General features: G+C 43.9%; 1 protein-coding gene across 4 annotated transcripts in view; it reads left to right on the top strand.

Moving 5' to 3' along the window:
- Positions 1-15,137, top strand: part of LOC118380776 (actin-binding protein WASF3-like) — a 61,634-nt gene extending 46,497 nt beyond the window's left edge. For 3 of the 4 annotated variants that reach the window (XM_052502879.1, XM_052502881.1, XM_052502878.1), the window contains 2 exons: positions 7,991-8,289; positions 9,863-15,137. In XM_052502879.1, coding sequence (XP_052358839.1) covers positions 7,991-8,289; positions 9,863-10,020 — 457 coding nt within the window. In that variant the 3' untranslated portion in view covers positions 10,021-15,137. The remainder of the gene's footprint in view (positions 1-7,990; positions 8,290-9,862) is intronic. The other variant, XM_052502885.1, reaches the window with a different exon arrangement.
- Positions 15,138-16,662: the final 1,525 nt, after the last annotated feature.

A 16,662-nucleotide genomic window follows, 5' to 3' on the forward strand; every position in this document is an offset into this window, starting at 1 on the left:
AGATGTTGGTACGGTAGGATTGTCATGGTTACATGTGAGATGTTGGTACGGTAGGATTATCATGGTTACATGTGAGATGTTGGTACGGTAGGATTATCATGGTTATATGTGAGATGTTGGTACGGTAGGATTATCATGGTTACATGTGAGATGTTGGTACGGTAGGATTATCATGGTTACATGTGAGATGTTGGTATGGTAGGATTATAATGGTTACATGTGAGATGTTGGTACGGTAGGATTATCATGGTTATATGTGAGATGTTGGTACGGTAGGATTATCATGGTTACATGTGAGATGTTGGTACGGTAGGATTGTCATGGTTACATGTGAGATGTTGGTACGGTAGGATTATCATGGTTACATGTGAGATGTTGGTATGTAGGATTATCATGGTTGAGATGTTGGTACGGTAGGATTATCATGGTTACATGTGAGATGTTGGTACGGTAGGATTATCATGGTTATATGTGAGATGTTGGTAAGGTAGGATTATCATGGTTACATGTGAGATGTTGGTACGGTAGGATTATCATGGTTACATGTGAGATGTTGGTATGGTAGGATTATCATGGTTATATGTGAGATGTTTACGGTAGGATTATCATGGTTACATGTGAGATGTTGGTACGGTAGGATTATCATGGTTATATGTGAGATGTTGGTACGGTAGGATTATCATGGTTATATGTGAGATGTTGGTATGGTAGGATTATCATGGTTATATGTGAGATGTTGGTACGGTAGGATTATCATGGTTATATGTGAGATGTTGGTACGGTAGGATTGTCATGGTTACATGTGAGATGTTGGTACGGTAGGATTGTCATGGTTACACGGTAGGATTATCATGGTTACATGTGAGATGTTGGTACGGTAGGATTATCATGGTTACATGTGAGATGTTGGTACGGTAGGATTATCATGGTTATATGTGAGATGTTGGTACGGTAGGATTGTCATGGTTACATGTGAGATGTTGGTACGGTAGGATTATCATGGTTACATGTGAGATGTTGGTACGGTAGGATTATCATGGTTACATGTGAGATGTTGGTACGGTAGGATTATCATGGTTATATGTGAGATGTTGGTACGGTGGATTGTCATGGTTACATGTGAGATGTTGGTACGGTAGGATTATCATGGTTACATGTGAGATGTTGGTACGGTAGGATTATCATGGTTATATGTGAGATGTTGGTATGGTAGGATTGTCATGGTTATATGTGAGATGTTGGTATTAGGATTGTCAAGGTTATATGTGAGATGTTGGTATGGTAGGATTATCATGGTTATATGTGAGATGTTGGTACGGTAGGATTATCATGGTTACATGTGAGATGTTGGTATGGTAGGATTATCATGGTTATATGTGAGATGTTGGTACGGTAGGATTATCATGGTTATATGTGAGATGTTGGTACGGTAGGATTATCATGGTTATATGTGAGATGTTGGTACGGTAGGATTATCATGGTTATATGTGAGATGTTGTATGGTAGGATTATCATTGGTTATATGTGAGATGTTGGTACGGTAGGATTGTCATGGTTATATGTGAGATGTTGGTATGGTAGGATTATCATGGTTATATGTGAGATGTTGGTATGGTAGGATTGTCATGGTTATATGTGAGATGTTGGTATGGTAGGATTATCATGGTTATATGTGAGATGTTGGTATGGTAGGATTTCATGGTTACATGTGAGATGTTGGTACGGTAGGATTATCATGGTTACATGTGAGAGACGGTAGGATTATCATGGTTATACGTACGGTAGGATTGTCATAGGATTATCATGGTTATATGTGAGATGTTGGTACGGTAGGATTATCATGGTTACATGTGAGATGTTGGTACGGTAGGATTATCATGGTTACATGTGAGATGTTGGTACGGTAGGATTATCATGGTTATATGTGAGATGTTGTACGGTAGGATTATCATGGTTACATGTGAGATGTTGGTATTAGGATTATCATGGTTACATGTGAGATGTTGGTACGGTAGGATTATCATGGTTACATGTGAGATGTTGGTACGGTAGGATTATCATGGTTACATGTGAGATGTTGGTACGGTAGGATTATCATGGTTACATGTGAGATGTTGGTATGGTAGGATTATCATGGTTATATGTGAGATGTTGGTACGGTAGGATTGTCATGGTTACATGTGAGATGTTGGTACGGTAGGATTATCATGGTTATATGTGAGATGTTGGTACGGTAGGATTATCATGGTTATATGTGAGATGTTGGATAGGATTATCATGGTTACATGTGAGATGTTGGTACGGTAGGATTATCATGGTTACATCATGGTTAATGGTTACATGTGAGATGTTGGTACGGTAGGATTATCATGGTTATATGTGAGATGTTGGTACGGTAGGATTATCATGGTTACATGTGAGATGTTGATTGTCATGGTTACATGTGAGATGTTGGTACGGTAGGATTATCATGGTTACATGTGAGATGTTGGTATGGTAGGATTATCATGGTTATATGTGAGATGTTGGTATGGTAGGATTATCATGGTATGTGAGATGTTGGTACGGTAGGATTATCATGGTTATATGTGAGATGTTGGTATGGTAGGATTATCATGGTTATATGTGAGATGTTGGTACGGTAGGATTATCATGGTTATATGTGAGATGTTGGTATGGTAGGATTATCATGGTTATATGTGAGATGTTGGTACGGTAGGATTATCATGGTTACATGTGAGATGTTGGTACGGTAGGATTATCATGGTTATATGTGAGATGTTGGTTAGGATTATCATGGTTATATGTGAGATGTTGGTACGGTAGGATTATCATGGTTATATGTGAGATGTTGGTACGGTAGGATTATCATGGTTATATGTGAGATTATCACGGTAGGATTGTCATGGTTACATGTGAGATGTTGGTACGGTAGGATTGTCATGGTTACATGAGATGTTGGTACGGTAGGATTATCATGGTTATATGTGAGATGTTGGTATGGTAGGATTGTCATGGTTATATGTGAGATGTTGGTATGGTAGGATTGTCATGGTTATATGTGAGATGTTGGTACGGTAGGATTATCATGGTTATATGTGAGATGTTGGTACGGTAGGATTATCATGGTTATATGTGAGATGTTGGTATGGTAGGATTATCATGGTTATATGTGAGATGTTGGTATGGTAGGATTGTCATGGTTATATGTGAGATGTTGGTATGGTAGGATTATCATGGTTATATGTGAGATGTTGGTATGGTAGGATTATCATGGTTATATGTGAGATGTTGGTATGGTAGGATTATCATGGTTATATGTGAGATGTTGGTACGGTAGGATTATCATGGTTATATGTGAGATGTTGGTATGGTAGGATTATCATGGTTATATGTGAGATGTTGGTATGGTAGGATTGTCATGGTTATATGTGAGATGTTGGTATGGTAGGATTGTCATGGTTATATGTGAGATGTTGGTATGGTAGGATTATCATGGTTATATGTGAGATGTTGGTACGGTAGGATTATCATGGTTATATGTGAGATGTTGGTACGGTAGGATTATCATGGTTATATGTGAGATGTTGGTACGGTAGGATTATCATGGTTATATGTGAGATGTTGGTACGGTAGGATTATCATGGTTATATGTGAGATGTTGGTACGGTAGGATTATCATGGTTATATGTGAGATGTTGGTACGGTAGGATTGTCATGGTTATATGTGAGATGTTGGTACGGTAGGATTATCATGGTTATATGTGAGATGTTGGTCATTGTCATGGTTATATGTGAGATGTTGGTATGGTAGGATTGTCATGGTTATATGTGAGATGTTGGTACGGTAGGATTGTCATGGTTATATGTGAGATGTTGGTACGGTAGGATTATCATGGTTATATGTGAGATGTTGGTATGGTAGGATTATCATGGTTATATGTGAGATGTTGGTATGGTAGGATTATCATGGTTATATGTGAGATGTTGGTAGGATTGTCATGGTTATGTGAGATTATCATGGTTATATGTGAGATGTTGGTATGGTAGGATTATCATGGTTATATGTGAGATGTTGGTACGGTAGGATTATCATGGTTATATGTGAGATGTTGGTACGGTAGGATTATCATGGTTATATGTGAGATGTTGGTATGGTAGGATTATCATGGTTATATGTGAGATGTTGGTACGGTAGGATTGTCATGGTTACATGTGAAATGTTGGTATGGTAGGATTATCATGGTTACATGTGAGATGTTGGTACGGTAGGATTATCATGGTTATATGTGAGATGTTGGTACGGTAGGATTATCATGGTTATATGTGAGATGTTGGTATGGTAGGATTATCATGGTTATATGTGAGATGTTGGTACGGTAGGATTATCATGGTTATATGTGAGATGTTGGTACGGTAGGATTGTCATGGTTACATGTGAGATGTTGGTACGGTAGGATTATCATGGTTACATGTGAGATGTTGGTACGGTAGGATTATCATGGTTACATGTGAGATGTTGGTACGGTAGGATTATCATGGTTATATGTGAGATGTTGGTACGGTAGGATTGTCATGGTTACATGTGAGATGTTGGTACGGTAGGATTATCATGGTTACATGTGAGATGTTGGTACGGTAGGATTATCATGGTTACATGTGAGATGTTGGTACGGTAGGATTATCATGGTTATATGTGAGATGTTGGTACGGTAGGATTATCATGGTTATATGTGAGATGTTGGTACGGTAGGATTATCATGGTTATATGTGAGATGTTGGTATGGTAGGATTGTCATGGTTACATGTGAGATGTTGGTATGGTAGGATTATCATGGTTATATGTGAGATGTTGGTATGGTAGGATTGTCATGGTTACATGTGAGATGTTGGTATGGTAGGATTATCATGGTTATATGTGAGATGTTGGTATGGTAGGATTGTCATGGTTACATGTGAGATGTTGGTATGGTAGGATTATCATGGTTATATGTGAGATGTTGGTACGGTAGGATTATAATGGTTATATGTGAGATGTTGGTATGGTAGGATTATCATGGTTATATGTGAGATGTTGGTACGGTAGGATTATCATGGTTACATGTGAGATGTTGGTACGGTAGGATTATCATGGTTATATGTGAGATGTTGGTACGGTAGGATTGTCATGGTTACATGTGAGATGTTGGTATGGTAGGATTATCATGGTTATATGTGAGATGTTGGTACGGTAGGATTGTCATGGTTATATGTGAGATGTTGGTATGGTAGGATTATCATGGTTATATGTTAGATGTTGGTACGGTAGGATTATCATGGTTATATGTGAGATGTTGGTATGGTAGGATTGTCATGGTTACATGTGAGATGTTGGTATGGTAGGATTATCATGGTTATATGTGAGATGTTGGTATGGTAGGATTATCATGGTTATATGTGAGATGTTGGTATGGTAGGATTATCATGGTTACATGTGAGATGTTGGTACGGTAGGATTATCATGGTTATATGTGAGATGTTGGTACGGTAGGATTGTCATGGTTATATGTGAGATGTTGGTATGGTAGGATTATCATGGTTATATGTTAGATGTTGGTACGGTAGGATTATCATGGTTATATGTGAGATGTTGGTATGGTAGGATTGTCATGGTTACATGTGAGATGTTGGTATGGTAGGATTATCATGGTTATATGTGAGATGTTGGTATGGTAGGATTATCATGGTTATATGTGAGATGTTGGTATGGTAGGATTATCATGGTTACATGTGAGATGTTGGTACGGTAGGATTATCATGGTTATATGTGAGATGTTGGTACGGTAGGATTATCATGGTTATATGTGAGATGTTGTATGGTAGGATTATCATGGTTACATGTGAGATGTTGGTACGGTAGGATTATCATGGTTATATGTGAGATGTTGGTATGGTAGGATTGTCATGGTTATATGTGAGATGTTGGTATGGTAGGATTATCATGGTTATATGTGAGATGTTGGTATGGTAGGATTGTCATGGTTATATGTGAGATGTTGGTATGGTAGGATTATCATGGTTATATGTGAGATGTTGGTATGGTAGGATTATCATGGTTATATGTGAGATGTTGGTATGGTAGGATTGTCATGGTTATATGTGAGATGTTGGTATGGTAGGATTGTCATGGTTATATGTGAGATGTTGGTACGGTAGGATTATCATAGTTATATGTGAGATGTTGGTATGGTAGGATTGTCATGGTTACATGTGAGATGTTGGTATGGTAGGATTATCATGGTTATATGTGAGATGTTGGTACGGTAGGATTATCATGGTTATATGTGAGATGTTGGTATGGTAGGATTATCATGGTTATATGTGAGATGTTGGTACGGTAGGATTATCATGGTTATATGTGAGATGTTGTATGGTAGGATTATCATGGTTATATGTGAGATGTTGGTACGGTAGGATTATCATGGTTACATGTGAGATGTTGGTATGGTAGGATTGTCATGGTTATATGTGAGATGTTGGTACGGTAGGATTGTCATGGTTACATGTGAGATGTTGGTATGGTAGGATTGTCATGGTTATATGTGAGATGTTGGTACGGTAGGATTATCATGGTTATATGTGAGATGTTGGTATGGTAGGATTATCATGGTTATATGTGAGATGTTGGTATGGTAGGATTATCATGGTTATATGTGAGATGTTGGTATGGTAGGATTATCATGGTTATATGTGAGATGTTGGTATGGTAGGATTGTCATGGTTATATGTGAGATGTTGGTACGGTAGGATTATCATGGTTATATGTGAGATGTTGGTATGGTAGGATTATCATGGTTATATGTGAGATGTTGGTATGGTAGGATTATCATGGTTATATGTGAGATGTTGTATGGTAGGATTATCATGGTTACATGTGAGATGTTGGTACGGTAGGACTATCATGGTTACATGTGAGATGTTGGTATGGTAGGATTGTCATGGTTATATGTGAGATGTTGGTACGGTAGGATTATCATAGTTATATGTGAGATGTTGGTATGGTAGGATTGTCATGGTTACATGTGAGATGTTGGTATGGTAGGATTATCATGGTTATATGTGAGATGTTGGTACGGTAGGATTATCATGGTTATATGTGAGATGTTGGTACGGTAGGATTATCATGGTTATATGTGAGATGTTGGTATGGTAGGATTATCATGGTTATATGTGAGATGTTGGTACGGTAGGATTATCATGGTTATATGTGAGATGTTGTATGGTAGGATTATCATGGTTATATGTGAGATGTTGGTACGGTAGGATTATCATGGTTACATGTGAGATGTTGGTATGGTAGGATTGTCATGGTTATATGTGAGATGTTGGTACGGTAGGATTGTCATGGTTACATGTGAGATGTTGGTATGGTAGGATTGTCATGGTTATATGTGAGATGTTGGTACGGTAGGATTATCATGGTTATATGTGAGATGTTGGTATGGCAGGATTATCATGGTTATATGTGAGATGTTGGTATGGTAGGATTATCATGGTTATATGTGAGATGTTGGTATGGTAGGATTATCATGGTTATATGTGAGATGTTGGTATGGTAGGATTATCATGGTTATATGTGAGATGTTGGTATGGTAGGATTATCATGGTTATATGTGAGATGTTGGTATGGTAGGATTATCATGGTTATATGTGAGATGTTGGTATGGTAGGATTATCATGGTTATATGTGAGATGTTGGTATGGTAGGATTATCATGGTTATATGTGAGATGTTGGTATGGTAGGATTATCATGGTTACATGTGAGATGTTGGTACGGTAGGATTATCATGGTTATATGTGAGATGTTGGTATGGTAGGATTATCATGGTTATATGTGAGATGTTTTTGTGGAGAGGCTGATTAACATATGATACTTTTTATTTCCGAAATGGTTATGATGATTAATATAATGCCTCATGTTCACCCTCCATCTGTCCCTCTCTCTCTCAGTATGGAGGGATATGGAAACGGCTCCCCTCCTCCTGCTCCTCTCATGCCATCTGCACAATCTGCCTTTGCCACGCCCCCCGGAGGCCCACTTCCTCTTCCAGGTCTAATGGGATCAGTTGGTGTCTATGCCCTGCCCCCACCGCCAATCGCTGGGTCGCTGGTGGCTCCAACTCCCCCAATGCCTCCGCCCCCTCCTCCAGGCTCCTCCTACTCTACCACTCCCAAGATGTCCTCCGTGCCCCACAATGTCCAGCCTGTTAATGATGCTCGTAGTGATCTGCTGGCTGCCATACGCATGGGTAAGACTGCCTATCTGTATCTAACCCACCTGTCTCTGTGGCAGAGCTATTCTGTGTGTGTGTGAGAGTTTGTTTTGCATTACCTGGTGCCCCGGGGTGGGGGAGATTTCTCTTTAGGACCAATGGAATTATCTAAAATGAGCAAGTTGGGCCAACCTTGGGCCACGGGCTATGCAAACCGAACCTTCCTTTTCTGTCTGTCTGTTTGACTGACTGGCTGGCTGGCTGACTGGCTGACTGCCTAACCCGTCTCTCTCTCCCTGGCTGTAGGTATCTAGTTGGAGTGTGTCTAACTGTCTCTCTCCCTGGCTGTAGGTATCTAGTTGAAGTGTGTCTAACTGTCTCTCTCTGGCTGTAGGTATCTAGTTGAAGTGTGTCTAACTGTGTCTCTCTCTGGCTGTAGGTATCTAGTTGAAGTGTGTATAACTGTCTCTCTCCCTGGCTGTAGGTATCCAGTTGAAGTATATCTATCGGTCTCTCTCCCTGGCTGTAGGTATCCAGTTGAAGTGTATCTATCGGTCTCTCTCCCTGGCTGTAGGTATCTAGTTGAAGTGTATCTATCGGTCTCTCTCCCTGGCTGTAGGTATCTAGTTGAAGTGTATCTATCGGTCTCTCTCCCTGGCTGTAGGTATCTAGTTGAAGTGTGTCTAACTGTCTCTCTCCCTGGCTGTAGGTATCTAGTTGAAGTGTGTCTAACTGTCTCTCTCCCTGGCTGTAGGTATCTAGTTGAAGTGTGTCTAACTGTCTCTCTCCCTGGCTGTAGGTATCTAGTTGAAGTGTGTCTAACTGTCTCTCTCCCTGGCTGTAGGTATCTAGTTGAAGTGTGTCTAACTGTCTCTCTCCCTGGCTGTAGGTATCTAGTTGAAGTGTGTCTAACTGTCTCTCTCCCTGGCTGTAGGTATCTAGTTGAAGTATGTCTAACTGTCTCTCTCCCTGGCTGTAGGTATCTAGTTGAAGTGTGTCTAACTGTCTCTCTCCCTGGCTGTAGGTATCTAGTTGAAGTGTATCTAACTGTCTCTCTCCCTGGCTGTAGGTATCCAGTTGAAGTGTATCTATCGGTCTCTCTCCCTGGCTGTAGGTATCTAGTTGAAGTGTATCTAACTGTCTCTCTCCCTGGCTGTAGGTATCTAGTTGAAGTGTATCTAGTTGAAGTGTATCTATCGGTCTCTCTCCCTGGCTGTAGGTATCTAGTTGAAGTGTATCTAACTGTCTCTCTCCCTGGCTGTAGGTATCTAGTTGAAGTGTATCTAGTTGAAGTGTATCTATCGGTCTCTCTCCCTGGCTGTAGGTATCTAGTTGAAGTGTGTCTAACTGTCTCTCTCCCTGGCTGTAGGTATCTAGTTGAAGTGTATCTATCGGTCTCTCTCCCTGGCTGTAGGTATCTAGTTGAAGTGTATCTAACTGTCTCTCTCCCTGGCTGTAGGTATCTAGTTGAAGTGTATCTAGTTGAAGTGTATCTATCGGTCTCTCTCCCTGGCTGTAGGTATCTAGTTGAAGTGTATCTATCGGTCTCTCTCCCTGGCTGTAGGTATCTAGTTGAAGTGTATCTATCGGTCTCTCTCCCTGGCTGTAGGTATCCAGTTGAAAAAGGGCCAGGAGCAGCAGGAGCAGCAGGCTAAGAGAGAGCCTGTAGGGAACGACGTGGCCACCATCCTCTCCAGACGCATCGCTGTCGAGTACTCCGACTCCGAAGATGACTCAGAGCTGGAAGAGAACGACTGGTCCGACTAACGCACACACATCACTCACTCAAAAGCTGAAAAGCACATACATGTGCACGTTCACATCCACACAAAAAATAAACCACTAAATGGTTCACTGAGTGTACTAAACATGAATAACACATTCCTAATATCAAGTTGCACCCCCCTCCTCCTTTTGCCCTCAGAACAGCCTCAATTCGTAGGAGCATGGACTCTACAAGGTGCTGGATGTCCTTTGGGTGGTGAACCATTCATGATACATGATCAAATTGTTGAGTGTGAAAAACCCAGCAGTGTTGCAGTTCTTGACACAAACATGTGCACCTGGCACCTACTACCATACCCGTTCAAAGGCACTTACATTTGTTGTCTTGCCCATTCACCCTCTCATTGGCACACATACACAATCCATGTTTCAATTGTCTCAAGGCTTAAAAATCCTTCTTTAACCTGGCTCCTCCCCTATACCGATACTGATTGAAGGGGATTTAACAGGTGACATCAATAAGGGATTATAGCTTTCACCTGGATTCACCTGGTCAGTCTATGTCACAGAAAGAGCATGTTTTGTACATTCAGTGTATATACTGTCATTATAAAGAGAACAGTTGTCTATAGTTTCCACAAACTGCAGTGCATGCATAGTAAGCAGAATTTAGTGCATGTTTTGTTTTGTACACTCAGTGTATATATACCAACAAAACATAAACAAAAACACACACATACAGGATGTATTTGTACATGATATAAGCTGGGTTGACCCCTGGTCACATGTAGCACTGCTGGTAAATCAGACTCCTGCATCAGCCGCTGAAGGGTCCAGAACTGGACCTCTAGCGGTGTACTCAAGATGCACACTATCGGGTTCAGCTGCTATACTGACACTAATTGCAACTAAATGTTCAATTCAACACTATTACTGTTAACATTTTAAAACTCTCAAGCAATGCTCGGGGAATCTTGAATACAACCCAGGAGACCACAGTGTGTCTCTGTATAATATGTTATCCATAATAACACTAGTAAAGCCCTGTTTGTGGCACCCCAGGAGTGGCACTCATCTCATGTATAGTTACAGTCTTAATAAGGGCCTTACTTAGAGAACCCCCCCTTGGGAAGACAGTCTACGTCTTTTTTCTAATGTTTTTACTGAAACACTTCATCTAGGACTGAGACCAATTTTTATGTGTAGATTATAGCAACAGGAAGATGAAGAGAAGTCAAAAGAAACAGCGTGGACTGTGCTGGTCAGGGTAGCGTTCAGAAGGAACCGTGTGGACTGTGTTGGTCAGGGTAGCGTTCAGAAGGAACCGTGTGGACTGTGCTGGTCAGGGTAGCGTTCAGAAGGAACAGCGTGGACTGTGCTGGTCAGGGTAGCGTTCAGAAGGAACCGTGTGGACTGTGTTGGTCAGGGTAGCGTTCAGAAGGAACCGTGTGGACTGTGCTGGTCAGGGTAGCGTTCAGAAGGAACTGTGTGGACTGTGCTGGTCAGGGTAGCGTTCAGAAGGAACCGTGTGGACTGTGTTGGTCAGGGTAGCGTTCAGAAGGAACCGTGTGGACTGTGCTGGTCAGGGTAGCGTTCAGAAGGAACCGTGTGGACTGTGCTGGTCAGGGTAGCGTTCAGAAGGAACCGTGTGGACTGTGCTGGTCAGGGTAGCGTTCAGAAGGAACCGTGTGGACTGTGCTGGTCAGGGTAGCGTTCAGAAGGAACCGTGTGGACTGTGCTGGTCAGGGTAGCGTTCAGAAGGAACCGTGTGGACTGTGCTGGTCAGGGTAGCGTTCAGAAGGAACCGTGTGGACTGTGCTGGTCAGGGTAGCGTTCAGAAGGAACCGTGTGGACTGTGCTGGTCAGGGTAGCGTTCAGAAGGAACCGTGTGGACTGTGCTGGTCAGGGTAGCGTTCAGAAGGAACCGCGTGTGGACTGTGCTGGTCAGGGTAGCGTTCAGAAGGAACCGTGTGGACTGTGCTGGTCAGGGTAGCGTTCAGAAGGAACTGTGTGGACTGTGCTGGTCAGGGTAGCGTTCAGAAGGAACCGCGTGTGGACTGTGCTGGTCAGGGTAGCGTTCAGAAGGAACCGTGTGGACTGTGCTGGTCAGGGTAGCGTTCAGAAGGAACCGTGTGGACTGTGCTGGTCAGGGTAGCGTTCAGAAGGAACCGTGTGGACTGTGCTGGTCTGGGTAGCGTTCAGAAGGAACCGTGTGGACTGTGCTGGTCAGGGTAGCGTTCAGAAGGAACTGTGTGGACTGTGCTGGTCAGGGTAGCGTTCAGAAGGAACCGTGTGGACTGTGCTGGTCAGGGTAGCGTTCAGAAGGAACCGTGTGGACTGTGCTGGTCAGGGTAGCGTTCAGAAGGAACTGTGTGGACTGTGCTGGTCAGGGTAGCGTTCAGAAGGAACCGTGTGGACTGTGCTGGTCAGGGTAGCGTTCAGAAGGAACCGTGTGGACTGTGCTGGTCTGGGTAGCGTTCAGAAGGAACCGTGTGGACTGTGCTGGTCAGGGTAGCGTTCAGAAGGAACCGTGTGGACTGTGCTGGTCTGGGTAGCGTTCAGAAGGAACCGTGTGGACTGTGCTGGTCAGGGTAGCGTTCAGAAGGAACCGTGTGGACTGTGCTGGTCAGGGTAGCGTTCAGAAGGAACCGTGTGGACTGTGCTGGTCAGGGTAGCGTTCAGAAGGAACCGTGTGGACTGTGCTGGTCAGGGTAGCGTTCAGAAGGAACCGTGTGGACTGTGCTGGTCAGGGTAGCGTTCAGAAGGAACAGTGTGGACTGTGCTGGTCAGGGTAGCGTTCAGAAGGAACCGTGTGGACTGTGCTGGTCAGGGTAGCGTTCAGAAGGAACCGTGTGGACTGTGCTGGTCAGGGTAGCGTTCAGAAGGAACCGTGTGGACTGTGCTGGTCAGGGTAGCGTTCAGAAGGAACCGTGTGGACTGTGCTGGTCAGGGTAGCGTTCAGAAGGAACTGTGTGGACTGTGCTGGTCAGGGTAGCGTTCAGAAGGAACCGTGTGGACTGTGCTGGTCAGGGTAGCGTTCAGAAGGAACCTCGTGTGGACTGTGCTGGTCAGGGTAGCGTTCAGAAGGAACCGTGTGGACTGTGCTGGTCAGGGTAGCGTTCAGAAGGAACTGTGTGGACTGTGCTGGTCAGGGTAGCGTTAAGAAGGAACCGTGTGGACTGTGCTGGTCAGGGTAGCGTTCAGAAGGAACCGTGTGGACTGTGTTGGTCAGGGTAGCGTTCAGAAGGAACCGCGTGTGGACTTTGCTGGTCAGGGTAGCGTTCAGAAGGAACTGTGTGGACTGTGCTGGTCAGGGTAGCGTTCAGAAGGAACCGTGTGGACTGTGCTGGTCAGGGTAGCGTTCAGAAGGAACCTCGTGTGGACTGTGCTGGTCAGGGTAGCGTTCAGAAGGAACCGTGTGGACTGTGCTGGTCAGGGTAGCGTTCAGAAGGAACCTCGTGTGGACTGTGCTGGTCAGGGTAGCGTTCAGAAGGAACCGTGTGGACTGCTGGTCAGGGTAGCGTTCAGAAGGAACTGTGTGGACTGTGCTGGTCAGGGTAGCGTTCAGAAGGAACCGTGTGGACTGTGCTGGTCAGGGTAGCGTTCAGAAGGAACCGTGTGGACTGTGTTGGTCAGGGTAGCGTTCAGAAGGAACCGCGTGTGGACTGTGCTGGTCAGGGTAGCGTTCAGAAGGAACTGTGTGGACTGTGCTGGTCAGGGTAGCGTTCAGAAGGAACCGTGTGGACTGTGCTGGTCGGGGTATCGTTAAGAAGGAACCGTGTGGACTGTGCTGGTCAGGGTAGCGTTAAGAAGGAACCGTGTGGACTGTGCTGGTCAGGGTAGCGTTCAGAAGGAACTGTGTGGACTGTGCTGGTCAGGGTAGCGTTAAGAAGGAACCGTGTGGACTGTGCTGGTCAGGGTAGCGTTCAGAAGGAACCGTGTGGACTGTGCTGGTCAGGGTAGCGTTCAGAAGGAACCGTGTGGACTGTGCTGGTCAGGGTAGCGTTCAGAAGGAACCGTGTGGACTGTGCTGGTCAGGGTAGCGTTCAGAAGGAACCGTGTGGACTGTGCTGGTCAGGGTAGCGTTCAGAAGGAACCGTGTGGACTGTGCTGGTCAGGGTAGCGTTCAGAAGGAACCGCGTGTGGACTGTGCTGGTCAGGGTAGCATTCAGAAGGAACTGTGTGGACTGTGCTGGTCAGGGTAGCGTTCAGAAGGAACCGCGTGTGGACTGTGCTGGTCAGGGTAGCATTCAGAAGGAACAGCGTGTGGACTGTGCTGGTAAGGGTAGCATTCAGAAGGAACCGCGTGTGGACTGTGCTGGTCAGGGTAGCATTCAGAAGGAACCGCGTGTGGACTGTGCTGGTCAGGGTAGCGTTCAGAAGGAACCGCGTGTGGACTGTGCTGGTCAGGGTAGCATTCAGAAGGAACCGCGTGTGGACTGTGCTGGTCAGGGTAGCGTTCAGAAGGAACCGCGTGTGGACTGTGCTGGTCAGGGTAGCATTCAGAAGGAACCGCGTGTGGACTGTGCTGGTCAGGGTAGCGTTCAGAAGGAACCGTGTGGACTGTGCTGGTCAGGGTAGCGTTCAGAAGGAACCGCGTGTGGACTGTGCTGGTCAGGGTAGCATTCAGAAGGAACCGCGTGTGGACTGTGCTCGTCAGGGTTTTTTTGAAACAAATGGGAGAAGATGTTTTGAAAGAGTTTTCCTACAGTGTTCCTTCTGAAGGCGACAGGTGTGTGTGAGGGAGTGGCCTGAGAGGGAGGCTGTATTCCATCATCCACACTCGAACACTACCCCATGTGCTACACTTACGAGGATGCACAGCCAGCATCGTTTCCTTCTAAGTGGTACTCTAGTATGGATATTGGAACGTAGCGTGGTGAGTGAGTGAGTGAGTGAGTGAGTGAGTGAGTGAGTGAGTGAGTGAGTGAGTTTGTGTTGTGAGAGCGTCTGATTGGAGATAGGGAAGGATGAAAGGAGGCTTAATGGATAACAGCTGTCTAATCGCTTAGTGATGTCTAGCAGAGATATGGAAGATGAAGAATAGATTGGATTGTGTTTAGGGTTGTCATGGTTATTTTTAGTGTGAACTCTGTAAACGTTGAACTCTGACCCTGAGAATAAATACAAATATGAGGAATAACGATTGATATTCACAATGTTGTGTCTGCGTCTCTTTCCTGTTGCACTGTTGTCATGGAGACAACACGGGTGCTGACACTGACACAGCAGTTTCCATGGTAACAGTATTGCTAGCCAGGATCTTTGGGACGTCCCTATCCTATTGAAGTTGAAATTTAAAATGGTTAAGGTAAAGGTTCAGAATAGGGCTAGGGTTATTTAAGAATGATTGTTACTGGGATTCCGGATAGCACTGACCCAGCTAAGAAGGGAGTCACCATGGGAACCGAGGAGCGGCGAGAGGCACTGAGCCAACGGATGCAGAGGGAGGATAAACAAACCAAACCAACACAGGGGTTTTGTTTTTCATACACAGCACATTATTTTAATATAAAATTAACAAGATCTCTCAATTCAGTAAACTAACCAAAGCAAAACAAAGTTACAGCTAACACCTTGGAAAAATATACACCTTGTTCACACAATGTCTTACAATATCTCAGTTAGTGCAGGGGTTCTCAAAGTGGGGAGCAGTATTTTTTTTAAATGAATATTCCCAACAGATTCCAGTAATTTGGCCAAGGGATCCGTGGAATAAGTTTAGAGGGTGTGATACAATACATGTACACTGAACAAAAATATAAACGTAACATGTAATAATTTAAAAGATTTGAAAGGACATCAGTCAATTGAAATGAATTGATTAGGCCCTGATCTTTGGATTTCACATGAATCCATGTCCTTGGATATCCTGCAATAATTGGCTGTTGAGACTGTTCTGTTGTTTATTTATTTTATTCATGGAAATTTACTACAAATTCATTACTTGGGAGCCAGGCCCAGCCAATCAGAATGGTTTTTCCCCACAAAAGGGCTTTATTACAGTCAGTAATACTCCTACAGGTGAAGAACCCGCATTAAATTCTCTGGCACTAGCTCTGGTGGACATTCCTGCTCTGGTGGACATTCCTGCTCTGGTGGACATTCCTGCTCTGGTGGACATTCCTGCACTGGTGGACATTCCTGCTCTGGTGGACATTCCTGCTCTGGTGGACATTCCTGCTCTGGTGGACATTCCTGCACTGGTGGACATTCCTGCTCTGTTGGACATTCCTGCTCTGGTGGACATTCCTGCTCTGGTGGACATTCCTGCAGTCAGTATGCCAATTGAACGCGCCCTCAAATCTTCTGTGGCATTGGGTTATGTGACAAAACTGCACATTCCAGAGTGGCCTTTTAATGTCCCCAGTACAAGGTGCACCTGTGTAATGATCATGCTGTTTAATCAGCTTCTTGATATGCCACATCTGTTAGGTGGATGGATTATCTTGGCAAAGGAGAAATGCTCATTAACAGAAATGTAAACAAATTAGTGCACAAAACTTGGGCGAAATAAACTTTTTGTGAGCATTAAACATTTCTGGGATATTTTATTTCAGCTAATTTAACAGGGGACCAACACTTTACACGTTGTTTACATTTTTGTTCAGTATAATATTATTGATATACAATTTATGCTGTTAACCCTAAGCAACATGGGCTTGGGAAGCTCACAGGGATATT

The sequence above is a fragment of the Oncorhynchus keta genome, chromosome 4 (genome assembly GCF_023373465.1).
Source record: "Oncorhynchus keta strain PuntledgeMale-10-30-2019 chromosome 4, Oket_V2, whole genome shotgun sequence".
In the NCBI taxonomy this organism is placed as follows: domain Eukaryota; kingdom Metazoa; phylum Chordata; class Actinopteri; order Salmoniformes; family Salmonidae; genus Oncorhynchus; species Oncorhynchus keta.